Genomic DNA, 14,381 nt, shown 5'->3' with positions numbered 1-14,381 from the left:
GAAGGATTGAAAGTTATACGGATATGAATAATGCTGCTTGATTTCTTTTCAGGGAGGGAAGGTAAGCCATTTAGTGTTCCTTAAAACAAAAAGGGAAAACTACATGTGGTAATGGGAAGTCCATGATAGATTAACCTTAAATAGCACAGGTCAGATGAGCCAAAAGGCCTTTTCTCATTCCAGGCCTTGTGTTCTTACTAGTAGGGGTTCTTTGGAATTGAGGTGGCTCCAAGGTGGTATGCCCAGCAATGGAAGCTCAGAACCAAGTCAGCCCTCTGTGGCTGGCTCACAATTCAAAATCTGAACCATGTAGGTCCACAGTTGATTGACCAGCCAGGCTGGTTCACTAATAGAAACTAAAGGCAGTGATGCAACATTCCATGATAAATCTTGCAAATTTCTACACATATCACAAAGAGCATGACTTGCTGTTCAAGTACTGCAATTTTTAATAAGAAAAACCCCAAAGCCAATGAAATGAGCAGATCTAAATGAAAACAAATCCCTTGCTGTAGCAAATAACTTGCCTTAGTTACAGCAAATTGCTCTATTTAGCAACCCAGCCAAGATAATACAAAATTCACCCCCAAGCAGCAGCAGATGAGCTTCCATGACAGGCAGAACTAGAACATAAAGCACATTTCTACGTAATTAAGAGGATGATTGACTGTGCTGCCATCCACCTTCTTTCCTGTACATGTGATTTCCTTGTAGCGTTCCTCCAGCTTGGTATTCTTGACTTCTGTTCTTCTTTTACTTACTTTCATTTTATTTGCATTTCATTATTACTTTGTTTTATTTTGTATTCTTACCTTACTATTTCTCATGTCCAAATTCTTTTCCTGACTCTTCTCTGCCTGAGCACAATGGTAATAATAGTATAAAAACACCTATTTAATACCAAACACGTTGCAACACACTTTTCTATAGGACTCTCAAAGATTGCAATATAGAAATGGTCTGCTAATATATTACAGTCATTTTGCTTTCTTTTATGTGCTCTTTGATTTTCTCCCCATCTCTCCAAAGGTGGTGAATTCTAATGGATTCCCTTGGACACCAAGCACCCTGTGGTACCTCATCCAAGTGGCCATTGTTCATGTCTCAGTGCATCAGTAGGCTAATAAATTGTGTGTGGGGGGACATTAGTGATAAGTTTGGTCCTCATCCAACATCCATGCACATGTAGATCTGTTTGGGTTTTTTTTATTAGTTCATGGGATGTGGGTGTCGCTGGCAAGGCCAGCATTTATTGCCCATCCCTAATTGCTCGTGAAGGTGGTGGTGAGCCGCCTTCTTGAACCGCTGCAGTCCGTGTGATGAAGGTTCTCCCACAGTGCTGTTAGGTAGGGAGTTCTAGGGTTTTGACCCAGCGACAATGAAGGAACAGTGATATATTTCGATATGTTTCTCCCCCTTCTTATTCCAGGGACACCAAGGTCAATTGCAGCACCTTTACTGCCATTCCAGCAGAGATCGGCTAATTCAGCACAGTTCAGGGAATGAACTTGGGATTCTCATCCATTCCACCCCATCCCAGACACAGACACACACACCTCTCCAGGTTTGCATGACTCAATTTCACACTGGGCAGTGAAATTCCCAACTGAGCCATACTCACTTTACTTTAACGTAAACCTTAGTTGAGTTTTGGGTTTCCCACTTTTATCGAAGAAAAAAATTGTTTATCATTTTACAGTAACTTTGCTCTAGACATTTCCTTTTTGAGTACATATTGTTTTCTAATCAGGAAATGAATTGCAACATTTTTGGCACGTAAGTGGGACATGGTTTGTAATTTTCAAGTCAAACCCATTTCCAACAGCATTCAACGTAAGCCTCATTGGAAACCACATCAATTCTTTTTTAATAAACTAATTTCCCAATGTTTATGGAGAAAATTTGCTTTCATTGGCAGGATATTGCACATAGTCTGCTCAGACTGGGTTTGGTATGAAAGTGGAACAAATCAGATCTTACTGGGTCACGCCCATTAACCTCATAAACACTATAAAAGTGCTGAGGACTTAAAATTCACATTTATAAAATTGCTGAGATTGGACTTCATCTATGGTGAGTACTCAATGAATTACATCTTCAGAAAAAAATCCATATAATTCTATTGATTCAAACATTTTAGCTTATTTATTAATTAACCTTTTTGAAGTTAGTTTTTCTTCTGGAAAATTAATTCCTCAAGAGGCTTTTTTTTAAAAAAAGTTACAATGTTAATTTAGCATTTTATTATGCAATGACATAAGTGACAAGTAAAGCTGTTAGCAATTAAGGTGTTAAATAAGATGTTAAGGTGTTAAACCTTAAGCTGTTAAATGGGGCCAGAATTCTCCAGGTCAGTTGTATAACAATATCATAAAATTAATTTGTGACAATATCCTCTGTTGGCAATTTCTAGCACAATCATAATCAGGCTTCTTTTATAATTTCACTGCAAAAGTTGAACAGAGGAAATTGTCATAAATGTATTTATAATACTGCTACACATCATGACCAGAGCAATTCTTACCTCTGCATTATTAGTATAAAGAAAAAGTGGTTAAAAAAAGTTTTTAATTTTAAAATACAATGACCTGTTCAACTACAGTTAAATTTAAACAAATATATTGATAAAATTAATTCTACCATACTCATTGCTGTTCTTTTTATTCCTTAACTGAACAATTACTTCCATTTAAGCTTTTTCTTACCCTTGTTCCTATTAACTCTAATAATTTGTGTGCTTTCTTCTACAGTTATAACTTTTGTTACTGCTGAATCCATAAAACAATTACATACTCATGTTTTGGTGCATAGAATTCAATTGATTCTGTCAACATCAGATTACAATTAGAGATTAACGTGCACACATTTTCAAAACTTAGGGGTTGGAAAGTTGCCAACCTTAATGCTAAGAGCGAGAGATTATTAGTACAATGAGTGACACGCAGAACAAGCCTTTTGGAATATACAGAGATATGTTTTAAAGAATAGAGAAGCAGGTTGCATGTTTCAACTAAAGATAGTCCCCAGTGCAAAAGACTGAGAGTTTGCAAGTACATTGATGGGGAATGGATTAAACCCTCTAAAATGTGTTTCAAATCCAGATCAAATAATAAATGAGATTTAAAAATCTCCTCACTTCAAATGCCTGTTAGGGTTCTCAAATTAAATAAAATTGGGTACTTCCAAATTGGTGCCCAGAAGACATGACCCCAAACATAAACCCGTCAATGATTTCTTTGGCAACATATTTTTTAATTGAGAAATCCAGATGAACGGCCAACACCATAATGCAGAACACCACCATGATTGCAAAGAGGAGAGAACATGTGATAAATGAAATAGTGGTCATTAGGTGATGCTTGGGTTTTAAAAGCTTGTAGATTGTGGGAGGAATAGAAGACTGAATGGGATAAGAAATTCCATGGTGTTAATGGCTTGGGGAAAAATGTGTTAGACTAGGAAACCCTGCAATGAGTCTTGTTTTCAACACAGAAAGGAAACGAGAACGGAGAGGCCATGAGGATGGTTGGCGTAAGAAGTGGGATTGTCATGGTGATTTTGTAGATGATGCTCCTTCAGTGTCAGCTGTGGCTTAGTACTAGCACTCTCACGTCCAAGTCAGTAAGTTGTGGGTTCAAGTCCCACTCCAGAGTCTTTCGGATGAGATGTTAAACCGAGGCGGTGGATGTAAAAAAACACCATGACACTATTTCAAAGAAGAGCAGGAGAGTTCTCCCCGGTGTCCTGGCCAGTATTTATCACTCAACCAACATCAATGAAACAGATTATCTGGTCATGACCTCACTGCTGTTTGTGGGACCTTGCTGTGCGCGAATTGGCTTCTGCATTTCCTTTATTACAACAGTGACTACACTTCAAAAAAGTACTTCATTGGTTGTAAGAACATAAGAAATAGGAGCAGAAGTAAGCCATATGGCCCCTCGGGCCTGCTCCACCATTCAATAAGATCATGGCTGATCTTCAACCTCAACTCCACTTCCCCGCCCGATCCCTATTCCCCAGAGTCCAAAAATCTATCTCAGCCTTGAATATACTCAATGTCTGAACATCCACAGCCCTATGGGGTAGAGAATTCCAAAGATTCACAACCATCTGAGTGAAGAAATTCCTCCTCATCTCAGTCCTAAATGGCTGACCCCTAGTTCTAGACTCTCCAGCTAAGGGAAACAACCTGTCAGCATCTATCCTGTCAAGCCCCCTCAGAATCTTATGTGTTTCAGTGAGATCACCTCTCATTCTTCTAAACTCCAGAGAGTATAGGCCCATTCTACTCAATCTCTCGTCATAAGACAACCCCCTCATCCCAGGAATCAATCTAGTGAACCTTCATTTTACCGCCTCTAAGGGAAGTATATGTTTCACTAGATAAGGAGACGAAAACTGTACACAGTAGTCCAGGTATGGTCTCACCAAAGCCCTGTACAATTGTAGTAAGACTTCTTTATTCTTGTACTCCAACCCTCTTGAAATAAAGGCCAACATACCATTTGCCTTCCTAATTGCTTGCTGTACCTGCATGCTAACTTTTTGTGTTTCTTGTACGAGGACATCCAAACTCTCTGAACACCAACATTTAATAGTTTCTCACCATTTAAAAAAATTCTGTTTTTCTATTCTTCCTACCAAAGTGAATAACCTCACATTTCTCCACATTATACTCCATCTGCCACCTTCTTGCCCACTCACTTAACCTGTCCATATCCCTTTGCAGACTCTTTGTGTCTTCCTCACAGCTTACTTTCCCACCTAACTTTGTATCGTCAGCAAACTTGAATACATTACACTCGGTCCCTTCATCCAGGTCATTAACAATAGATTGTAAATAGCTAAGGCCCAAGCACTGATCCTTGCAGCACCCCACTAGTTATAGCCTGCCATCCTGAAAATGACCTGTTTATTCCTACTCTCTCTTTTCGGGCTGTCAACCAATCCTCTGTCCATGCTAATATATTATCCCCAACCCCATGAGCCCTTATCTTGTGTAACAACCTTTTATGTGGCACTTTATTGAATGCCTTTTGAAAATCCAAATATACTACATCCACTCGTTCCCCTTTATCTCCCCTGCTAGTTACATCCTTAAAAAACTCTAATAAATTTGTCAAACGCGATTTCCCTTTCATAAAACCATGTTGACTCTGCCTAATCATATTATGATTTTCTAAGTGCCCTATTACCACTTCCTTAATAATGGATTCCAGCATTTTCCCGACAACTGATCTGTAGTTTCCTGTTTTCTCTCTCCCTTCTTTCTTGAATAGCGGGGTTACATTTGCTACCTTCCAATCCGCTGGGACCGTTTCTAGAATCCAGGGAATTTTGGAAGATCACAACCAATGCATCCACTATCTCTGCAGCCAATTCTTTTAGAACCCTCAGATGTAAGCCATCTGGTCCAGGGGACTTATCGGCTTTTCTCCAGTATTTTTTCTCTACTGATATTAATTACTTTAAGTTCCTCACTTTGGAACGTCCTGAGGTCGTGAAAGACACTACTGTGCATAAATGCAAGTTCTTTCTTCTTTCTTTCCTGTAGTATTAAAGCATTTTCTAAGTGCAGCATAGCAGGAACTCTAACATTATTGAACCTATGCTGTTCCTGAATAAAGAGGATCCAATGCTGGTACTGGATAGAAAAAGGAAATCTTTTCATTTTGACTGTTACCCTTACCTTAATAAGCATTAAATAGACAAATGCATTCTTTAAAAGATAAGAAAATTATGCTTTTGAGTAATCTCTCCAAATCATTTACACACTTATGACAAGGGGCTAGATAGTACATTATTTAATTACTGCAATAAACAAGTAGACTGTAGTCTAATTAATTAACAAAAGATACAAATCAATTCTAATTGACCTATTATGTTTTATTTTCATTGATTACCTTTCTTTAAATTTTGTTTCATTTTTTAGCATTAAAAACTGCAGTATGTTACATTTATTGCAAAATTGCCTTAAGCACACAAAAATCATAATCAAACCAAGCAGTTTTAAGAGTGTTACGTGCTGTCAAATGCTTCAGTTTACTTAGCAGAACACAAATTGAGGAACCTGAACTGCGTGTGAAGAGGTCACCCAAGTATCATGTGTACTGCTGCTGAACTTGACCAGTCTTGCAAAAATTTGTTTTGTCTTTCACGATGGCTGATTGGGTAAGGGGCACTGCCTGGTGCTGTACTGAGTCATGCAGGTGCCAAAGTTGATCCGTGGTCTGTGCGGAATTAGCTCATCTTAACTAGGTCAACATGGTGGTTGCTGCAATTGGCCTCTATTGTCCTGAATAAACAGGTTAATTATCAACCAGGATTCCTACATACCATGACTATCAAATGACCCCTGCTGGAAAGCGTATGTCTTCAAATGTTGGATTAGACTGTGATGTCCTCCACATTCAAATAGCCCACCAACACTTACAGTTCAGAACAGTCACGAGTACAAGGCACTGTAGAACTGCTGGGGCCTGTGGAACTATAGCCCAGCATGAGTCTGTACCTTTAGGAGAGGCAGGGAGAAATTAGGGGAAAAAAGTTAAGCTTCTTCATTGGTGTCAGCCATGGCTAAGTGGGTAGGACAGAAGGTTGTGGGTTCAAGCCCCACAGCAGAGACCTGAGGATTTAATCTAGGCTGACACTCCAATGCACTATTGAGGGAGTCCTGCATTATCAGGGGTGCCATCTTTTGGATGAGACAATTAACCGAGGCCCCGTCTGTCCTCTCAGGTGGATGTAAAGGATCCCATGGTACTACTTTGAAGAAGAGCAGGGGAGTCCTGGCTAATATTTATCCCTCAACCAACATCACGAAAAACAGATTGTTTGATCATTATCACTTTGGCTGCCACATTTCCTACATTGCAATAGGGACTATACTTCATAAGTACTTGCTTTTATGTAAAACATTTTGGGAAGTCTTGAGGATGTGAAAGATGCAAGTCTTTCTTTCTTTAACTCCAATCTATACAAAGGGGGAAAATGGCACAGTCCACCTTTACATGTACTATATATTAAACCCCTGCTTTGTAATAAATTATGTTTCTTTCATGTAGTTGTAAACAGATGAAAATGGCCAGTCCTCAATCTCTCATGACATGGAGCTCAATTCTTCTAATATTTTCTTCCTTTAACTTGCCAAAAGAGGTCTCAGCTCAAGGTAAGTGATGTGAATGGGATAAAATTAATCATAAACTAAAATGATTTTATTAACCTTCACAATTGCACTGGGGGAACAATGTTGCTACAGTTGGCCTGGATTGCCCTGGATAAGCAGGTTAATAAACAGCCACAATTCCTACTCCCAATGACTATCTAGCAATCTTTGCTGGAAAGCGCGCGTCTTCAGACGTTGGGTTTGATTGTGATGCCCTCAGTATTCAAATAGCCTGCCAACACACACTGTCATAAATGGACATTTAGACAAGGCACTGTAGGATTGCTGGGGCCTGTGAAATGATAGTAAAGTCCAAAGCTACAGCAGTCCCTGCACACACATACCTGCTCAATTACTTATGGGCATAAGCAAGCAATCACAAAAGGTCATTCAGCCCATGGCCAATCAAGTCTGCTCTTTCCAAAGACCAGGTACAATCTACCCTAGCAGGAGCTTAACCCAACTCATTTAATCATCGGAGGGAGAGTTCAACATAGATATTCCCTGATCAAAAAGTTTTATCACATAAAATCCAGAATTTTCATCCATCCTTATATCTCCTCGAGTCAATTTTGTCCTTCAGATAAATATTCCACCTTTGGTTCCAGTAGCACTGAAGTTGTTGTGACCTGTATAGTACCTGATCATCTCAGTCAACAAGCACCGATCCATTTACACAATAAAGAACCTTTATGCAAGTTTTGAAGTAGGTAAGTGTGTCAGCTTGGCTCAGTTAGTAGCACTCTCCCATCAGAGCCAAAATCTTGTGGGCTTAAGCCCCACTCCAGGATTTGAACACATGATTCAATCTAATACTCCAGTACAGTATGAGGAATTGCTGCATTGTCAGAGATGCCATCCTTAGGTGAAAGCATCAAACTGAGGTCCCATCGGCCTGTTCTAATGGCTCAAGTGAAAGTTAAAGATCTAGTAACATTATGGGTGAGTTTTCCTAGCACCCTGACCAACATTCCCTATGTTCTGGTCATTCATCTGTGGGATGTTTGCTTACATAACAGCTGTCACTTTATTCAAAATTCTTTATGATTTTTTTGAGATTCTATGTACATAAATGCAATAACTTCTGCATTCTATTAGAAAATGAATGGTCTTTATTTAATCAATGTTGCTAATGTGTAAGTTCCCTTTCAATTTATTACTGTCTCTTACTTAATTTGATTATTTCTTACCCTCTCTTTTCGCTGCCTATAACTGTTTTTACAAATGATTTTAATGTTGTATCTTTCCTTTCACTTCCTGATTTTCACGGTTCCAAGCCTGCAGAAAATGTTGTAAACAATTTTACAACACCAAGTTATAGTCCAGCAATTTTATTTTAAATTCACAAGCTTTCGGAGATTTTCTCCTTCCTCAGGCAAATGTTTCAAGATCTCCTTGAAGCCTACGCATTTATACATATTGAACAATAAAACATGGTGTTTACAGACTGCCCCTGCAACTGCCCGTTGCCAAGGCAATCACCGTGTTCAGACAGAGAGGTGTTACCTGCAGAACCTCCGAATACACATTCAACAAAAAAACAAACAGGGAAAAAAAAACAGAGAAAAAAAAACACAGAGAGAGGCAGAAACATCCGGAAGGCAGAGAGAGCCAGCAAATGACCCATTATATTAAAAACAGATAACATTTGTTCGCTGGTGGGGTAACGTGTAGCGTGACATGAACCCAAGATCCCGGTTGAGGCCGTCCTCATGGGTGCGGAACTTGGCTATCAATTTCTGCTCGACAATTTTGCGTTGTCGTGTGTCTCGAAGGCCGCCTTGGAGTACGCTTACCCGAAGGTCGGTGGATGAATGTCCATGACTGCTGAAGTGTTCCCCGACTGGGAGGGAACCCTCCTGTTTGGCGATTGTTGCGCGGTGTCCGTTCATCCGTTGTCGCAGCGTCTGCATGGTCTCGCCAATGTACCATGCTCTGGGGCATCCTTTCCTGCAACGTATGAGGTAGACAACGTTGGCTGAGTCACAGGAGTATGAACCATGCACCTGGTGGGTGGTGTCATCTCGTGTGATGGTGGTATCTGTGTCGATGATCTGGCATGTCTTGCAGAGGTTACCGTGGCAGGGTTGTGTGGCGTCGTGGACGCTGTTCTCTTGAAAGCTAGGTAGTTTGCTGCGAACGATGGTCTGTTTGAGGTTGGGTGGCTGTTTAAAGGCGAGTAGTGGAGGTGTGGGGATGGCCATAGCGAGGTGTTTGTCCTCATTGATGACATGTTGAAGGCTGCGGAGAACATGGCGTAGTTTCTCCGCTCCGGGGAAGTACTGGACGACAAAGGGTACTCTGTTGGTTGCGTCCCGTGTTAGTCTCCTGAGGAGGTCTATGCGATTTTTTGCTGTGGCCCGTCGGAACTGTCGATCGATGAGTCGAGCGTCATATCCCGTTCTTACTAGGGCGTCTTTCAGCGTCTGTAGGTGTCCATCGCGTTCCTCCTCGTCTGAGCAGACCCTGTGTATTCGCAGGGCCTGTCCATAGGGGATGGCCTCTTTGACGTGGTTAGGGTGGAAGCTGGAAAAGTGGAGCATCGTGAGGTTGTCCGTGGGCTTGCGGTAGAGTGAGGTGCTGAGGTGCCCGTCTTTGATGGAGATTCGTGTGTCCAAGAAAGAAACTGATTCTGAGGAGTAGTCCATGGTGAGCTTGATGGTGGGATGGAACTTGTTGATGTTATCGTGTAGTCTCTTTAGTGATTCCTTGCCGTGGGTCCATAGAAAGAAAATGTCGTCGATGTATCTGGTGTATAGTGTTGGTTGGAGGTCTTGTGCAGTGAAGAAGTCCTGCTCGAACTTGTGCATGAAAATGTTGGCGTATTGGGGTGCGAATTTGGTCCCCATGGCTGTTCCGTGTGTTTGGGTAAAGAACTGGTTATCGAAGGTGAAGACATTGTGATCCAGGATGAAGCGGATGAGTTGTAGGATGGCTTCCGGAGATTGGCTGTTGTTGGTGTTGAGTATTGATGCTGTCGCAGCGATGCCGTCATCGTGGGGGATACTGGTGTATAGTGCCGAGACGTCCATCGTGGTGAGAAGTGTTCCTGGTTCAACTGGTCCGTGGGTACTGAGTTTTTGTAGGAAGTCTGTAGTGTCACGACAGAAGCTGGGGGTTCCCTGTACGATGGGTTTCAGGATGCCCTCGATGTATCCAGAGAGGTTCTCACACAGGGTTCCGTTGCCTGATACGATGGGACGTCCGGGTGTGTTGGCTTTGTGTATCTTTGGGAGGCAGTAGAAGTCTCCCACGCGGGGATTACGTGGGATGAGAATGCGTAGGATGCTTTGAAGGTCTGGATCGAAGGTCTTGATCAGTTTGTTGAGCTGGTGGGTGTGTTCTTTGGTCGGATCTGCGGGTAACCGTCTGTAGTGTTCCTGGTTGTCCAGTTGTCGGTATGCTTCTTTGCAATAGTCTGTTCTGTTCTGTATGACTATGGCTCCTCCTTTGTCCGCTGGTTTGATGACGATGTTGCGGTTGGTCTTGAGAGCGTTGATGGCGTTGCGTTGTGCTCGGGTGACATTCTGGACTGTCTTCTGAGTGCGGCTGATGAATCTGGCATTGACGCATTTCCTGACAGCTTGAGCATACATGTCCAGCTGAGGGCAGCGACCCTCCGGAGGAGTCCAGTTTGACTCTTTCCTCTTCGGTTGCTGTACCGCGGATCCCTCTGTCTGCTGTTCCGGATCGTCGATTGTCTCATTGGGTTCGCTGCTGAAATCTTGGGGTTTGTGGTAGAATTCCCGGAGCCTCATTCTCCTGATGAATTCCTCTGTATCCGCCGCGAGACTAGTGGGGTCCATTTTGGTAGTGGGGCAGAAATTGAGCCCTCGGCTGAGAACTTCGATTTCGTCTGGTTGAAGGGTGTGGTCGGATAAATTGACAATAGACTTCCCTGTGGTTGCAACCGTGGTACCAGGGGAAGCTTGGTCGTTGCTGGTGGTGATGCCGAGTTTCTCAAGCTTCCTGCTCTTGGTTTTCATGTAGGCAGCGTAGTTCCGTTGCCTCGTCTGTTTGGCGGTATAACGTAGCTGGTCTGCTGTGTCCTGAGTACAGGTTGAGAGTATGGACTCTATCTTGGTTTCGAGGTTGTGGCGTCTGCTGTAGAGTTGGTGTATGAGATGGTTGCGGAGTGTGCGAGAGGTACGGCGGCAGAGTCTCTCAGCGTAATCCGAGTTGTATGTGGACTTGAGTGGGTTCGTGATCTGGAGTCCTTTCGGGATCTTGTCTGCTTTCTTGCAGCTCTGTAAAAACTTGATGTCTGTGTCTAAATGCGCGATCTTCTTGGATATCCTTTCCACTGTGAGCCGGCAGTTTGTGGTGTCGATGGTAGTCATGATGTGGAGATGCCGGTGATGGACTGGGGTTGACAATTGTAAACAATTTTACAACACCAAGTTATAGTCCAGCAATTTTATTTTAAATTCACAAGCTTTCGGAGATTTTCTCCTTCCTCAGGCAAATGTTTCAAGATCTCCTTGAAGCCTACGCATTTATACATATTGAACAATAAAACATGGTGTTTACAGACTGCCCCTGCAACTGCCCGTTGCCAAGGCAATCACCGTGTTCAGACAGAGAGGTGTTACCTGCAGAACCTCCGAATACACATTCAACAAAAAAACAAACAGGGAAAAAAAAACAGAGAAAAAAAAACACAGAGAGAGGCAGAAACATCCGGAAGGCAGGGAGAGCCAGCAAATGACCCATTATATTAAAAACAGATAACATTTGTTCGCTGGTGGGGTAACGTGTAGCGTGACATGAACCCAGAAAATGTTCGCAGCTTGTCAAAAATGCTGTGATCTGATTGGTTGAGGGGAGAGTGTGATCCTCTCGCTTCTCCCATGGGTCCTAGCTTCTCTGGAGTGAACGCTGGGCTCTTCTCCACTTCCTATTAGAGGAAGTGCACCCAGTAAAGACCGCAGTAAGTTAGTGGGTTAGTATAAATATATGGAGCTCTGAGCAATTTCTGGGCCTCAAATTCCAAATCTAGATTTTTGTGAGAGGCTGATGTCTTCAAGTACAAACTTTAATGAAGGCATTAAAAGACACAAAACACAATTCAATAAATAAGTTTAATCGTGCTATTGTAAAATATGTAATTTTTTATTTTGGTTAAACCTTTACTTTGGACATTAAACATTTCAGGAAAAAATGGCGATGAAAAAAAATCAGAAACTATTTTGAATGATTTGTAGGAACCTGGTAGCCAGACTGTGCAGTCACAAGGTAATATACTCACTATAAAATAGCAGCTGTTCTGTGTCACACCACGTGATACCTTTTACATTGAAAATTCAAATCACAGTGCCATCTACAGGAATAACAGGTACTGCAGGTACCTATAATGCATTTTCAATGAAACACGCACCCCACATATTGAATATAATATATAATATTGGTCAATCTCCATGTCGTTGCATACAGGGCGTCAAGACAAAGTGCAGTCTTCAAGTCAAGAACAGTTCAAGGGTGGAAAATAATTGGACCAAGGCTGGGGAAGAGCTACAAAGAAAAGGAGCAACAATATGGTGAATGGGGTGGGGCAAGAGGGGGAATAGGCTAGAGGCTAGTGGGGTGGGGAAAGTGGATGATGGAGCAGCGTTAGAGGATGTGTTAGAAGAAGATAACGTTTCGTGAGAGATCAAAGGAGAATTAGAGGTCTGCGGGGGAAAGGGGAGAAAAGAAAGTCGGAGGAGGATGTCAGAGTGGGTTTGGAAGCTAAAGGAAGTGGCTGCACTGTTGGACCAGTGATGTAAGCACTAAGACAGGAGAGGGGAGTGGAGATGGGGAGGAGGATTGGTAAGGAGATGGAGGAGTGCAGGTGGTTAGAGGAGAAAGGGAGAAGGGGAAGAGGTCAGGGAGATGAGGAAGAGAATAGTGGATGGGGAGACAGGGAAGAGGACATTAATTAAAGATCAGAGCTTCTCTGAGGAATATTAAAGATTAGGTTATCACAGTGGAGAATTAATCAATTAAAGATCGTGGAATCCCTGAAGAAAATTAAAGATCGTAGCATTTCTGGGGTAAATTAATTAAATAAACATTGCAACTTCTCTGAAGAAAATTAATTAAGGATCAGGGCTTCATTGGGGAAAATTAATTAAAAGTCATGCTTTGGATAAAATTAATTAATTAAAGATTAGAGTTTTTCTGGGGAAAGTTAATTAAATAAATATCAGGGGTGCATAATGCTACATTTATCTATATTAAAATATATTTACCAGTTGTGGACTCGTCCCCCCAGTGCGTCTAGATTCGCTTGCAATCTATTTTTCTCATCCAAGGCCATTATACTCACACATATAGTTATACCATCTGTGAACTTGCAGACAGTTTCCTGATGCCTTCATCCAGATCATTGATAAAAGTAGTGAAGAACAACAGTCCTAACACCAATCCCTGTGGGACTCCATTAGTGAGCAATACCCATGCAGAACCTTCTACTATTAAAAACTACCTTCTTTCTACGAGACTACAACCAGTTCTTTATCCAACCCACAATCTGCCCAATAATCCTACAGGACTCAGCCTTATTTAATAGCCTTAGTATCCTTTCCTCATGAGGAAAGACTGGATAGACTTGGGCTTTTCAGCCTGGAAAGGAGGCATCTGCGATATGATCTTATAGAGGTATCTAAGATTGTTAAGGGTCTAGAAAAAGTTGACCTGGAATATTACTTTAAATCATACTGCAGGAGTAGAATTAGGTGAGACAGGTTTAAACTAGTAAAAGGTAATTTTAGGACTGATACCAGCATAATTCTTCTTCACACAAACAGTGATCAACAGGTGAGGTAAACTTCCAGATAGAGTAGTGGAGACAAAGAGCTTGGGATCATTTAAGAAACAATTGTATGCTACAGTGGTTGGACGTGGCAATTCCTAACATTGTCCATCAGCTGGCCTTACGGCAAACCTTTCTTTGGAGAACAGCAAACATGTTAGTAAAGGTATATTCTCTAAATCTCTTTGAGTCACAAATAACATTACAAACACCAAAGAACACAGATACCACGATGTATGGAATGGAAATAAGACAAAGGTTTCTCCACCAGAGCACTCTTTCAAATGAATATATGCTAAACCAGCAGATAGGCCACCGAATTGAACCACTGAAACTTCAGACGGATTTAAACCAAAAGCACAATAGCTCTCTGAAGTTTGTTAGGATAAATGTGAGTACAGAGGCCGATTTGGAGAAAAA

The 14,381-nt window shown here is 41.6% G+C and overlaps 1 protein-coding gene across 2 annotated transcripts in view; it reads left to right on the top strand.

Moving 5' to 3' along the window:
* The first annotated feature begins 1,863 nt into the window (after positions 1-1,863).
* prg4b (proteoglycan 4b) overlaps positions 1,864-14,381 on the top strand; it is a 43,479-nt gene continuing 30,961 nt past the window's right edge. Inside the window, exons 1-2 of one of the 2 annotated variants that reach the window (XM_067990485.1) lie at positions 1,864-2,073; positions 7,068-7,171. In XM_067990485.1, the coding sequence (XP_067846586.1) occupies positions 7,078-7,171 (94 nt within the window). In that variant the 5' untranslated portion in view covers positions 1,864-2,073; positions 7,068-7,077. Of the gene's footprint in view, positions 2,074-3,536; positions 3,622-7,067; positions 7,172-14,381 lie in introns of those variants that run through there. The other variant, XM_067990486.1, reaches the window with a different exon arrangement.

This window comes from Heptranchias perlo, chromosome 9, assembly GCF_035084215.1.
Source record: "Heptranchias perlo isolate sHepPer1 chromosome 9, sHepPer1.hap1, whole genome shotgun sequence".
Lineage (NCBI taxonomy): Eukaryota > Metazoa > Chordata > Chondrichthyes > Hexanchiformes > Hexanchidae > Heptranchias > Heptranchias perlo.
The sequence above is the reverse complement of the archived record's forward strand: the minus strand, read 5'-3'. Positions and strand labels throughout refer to the sequence as shown.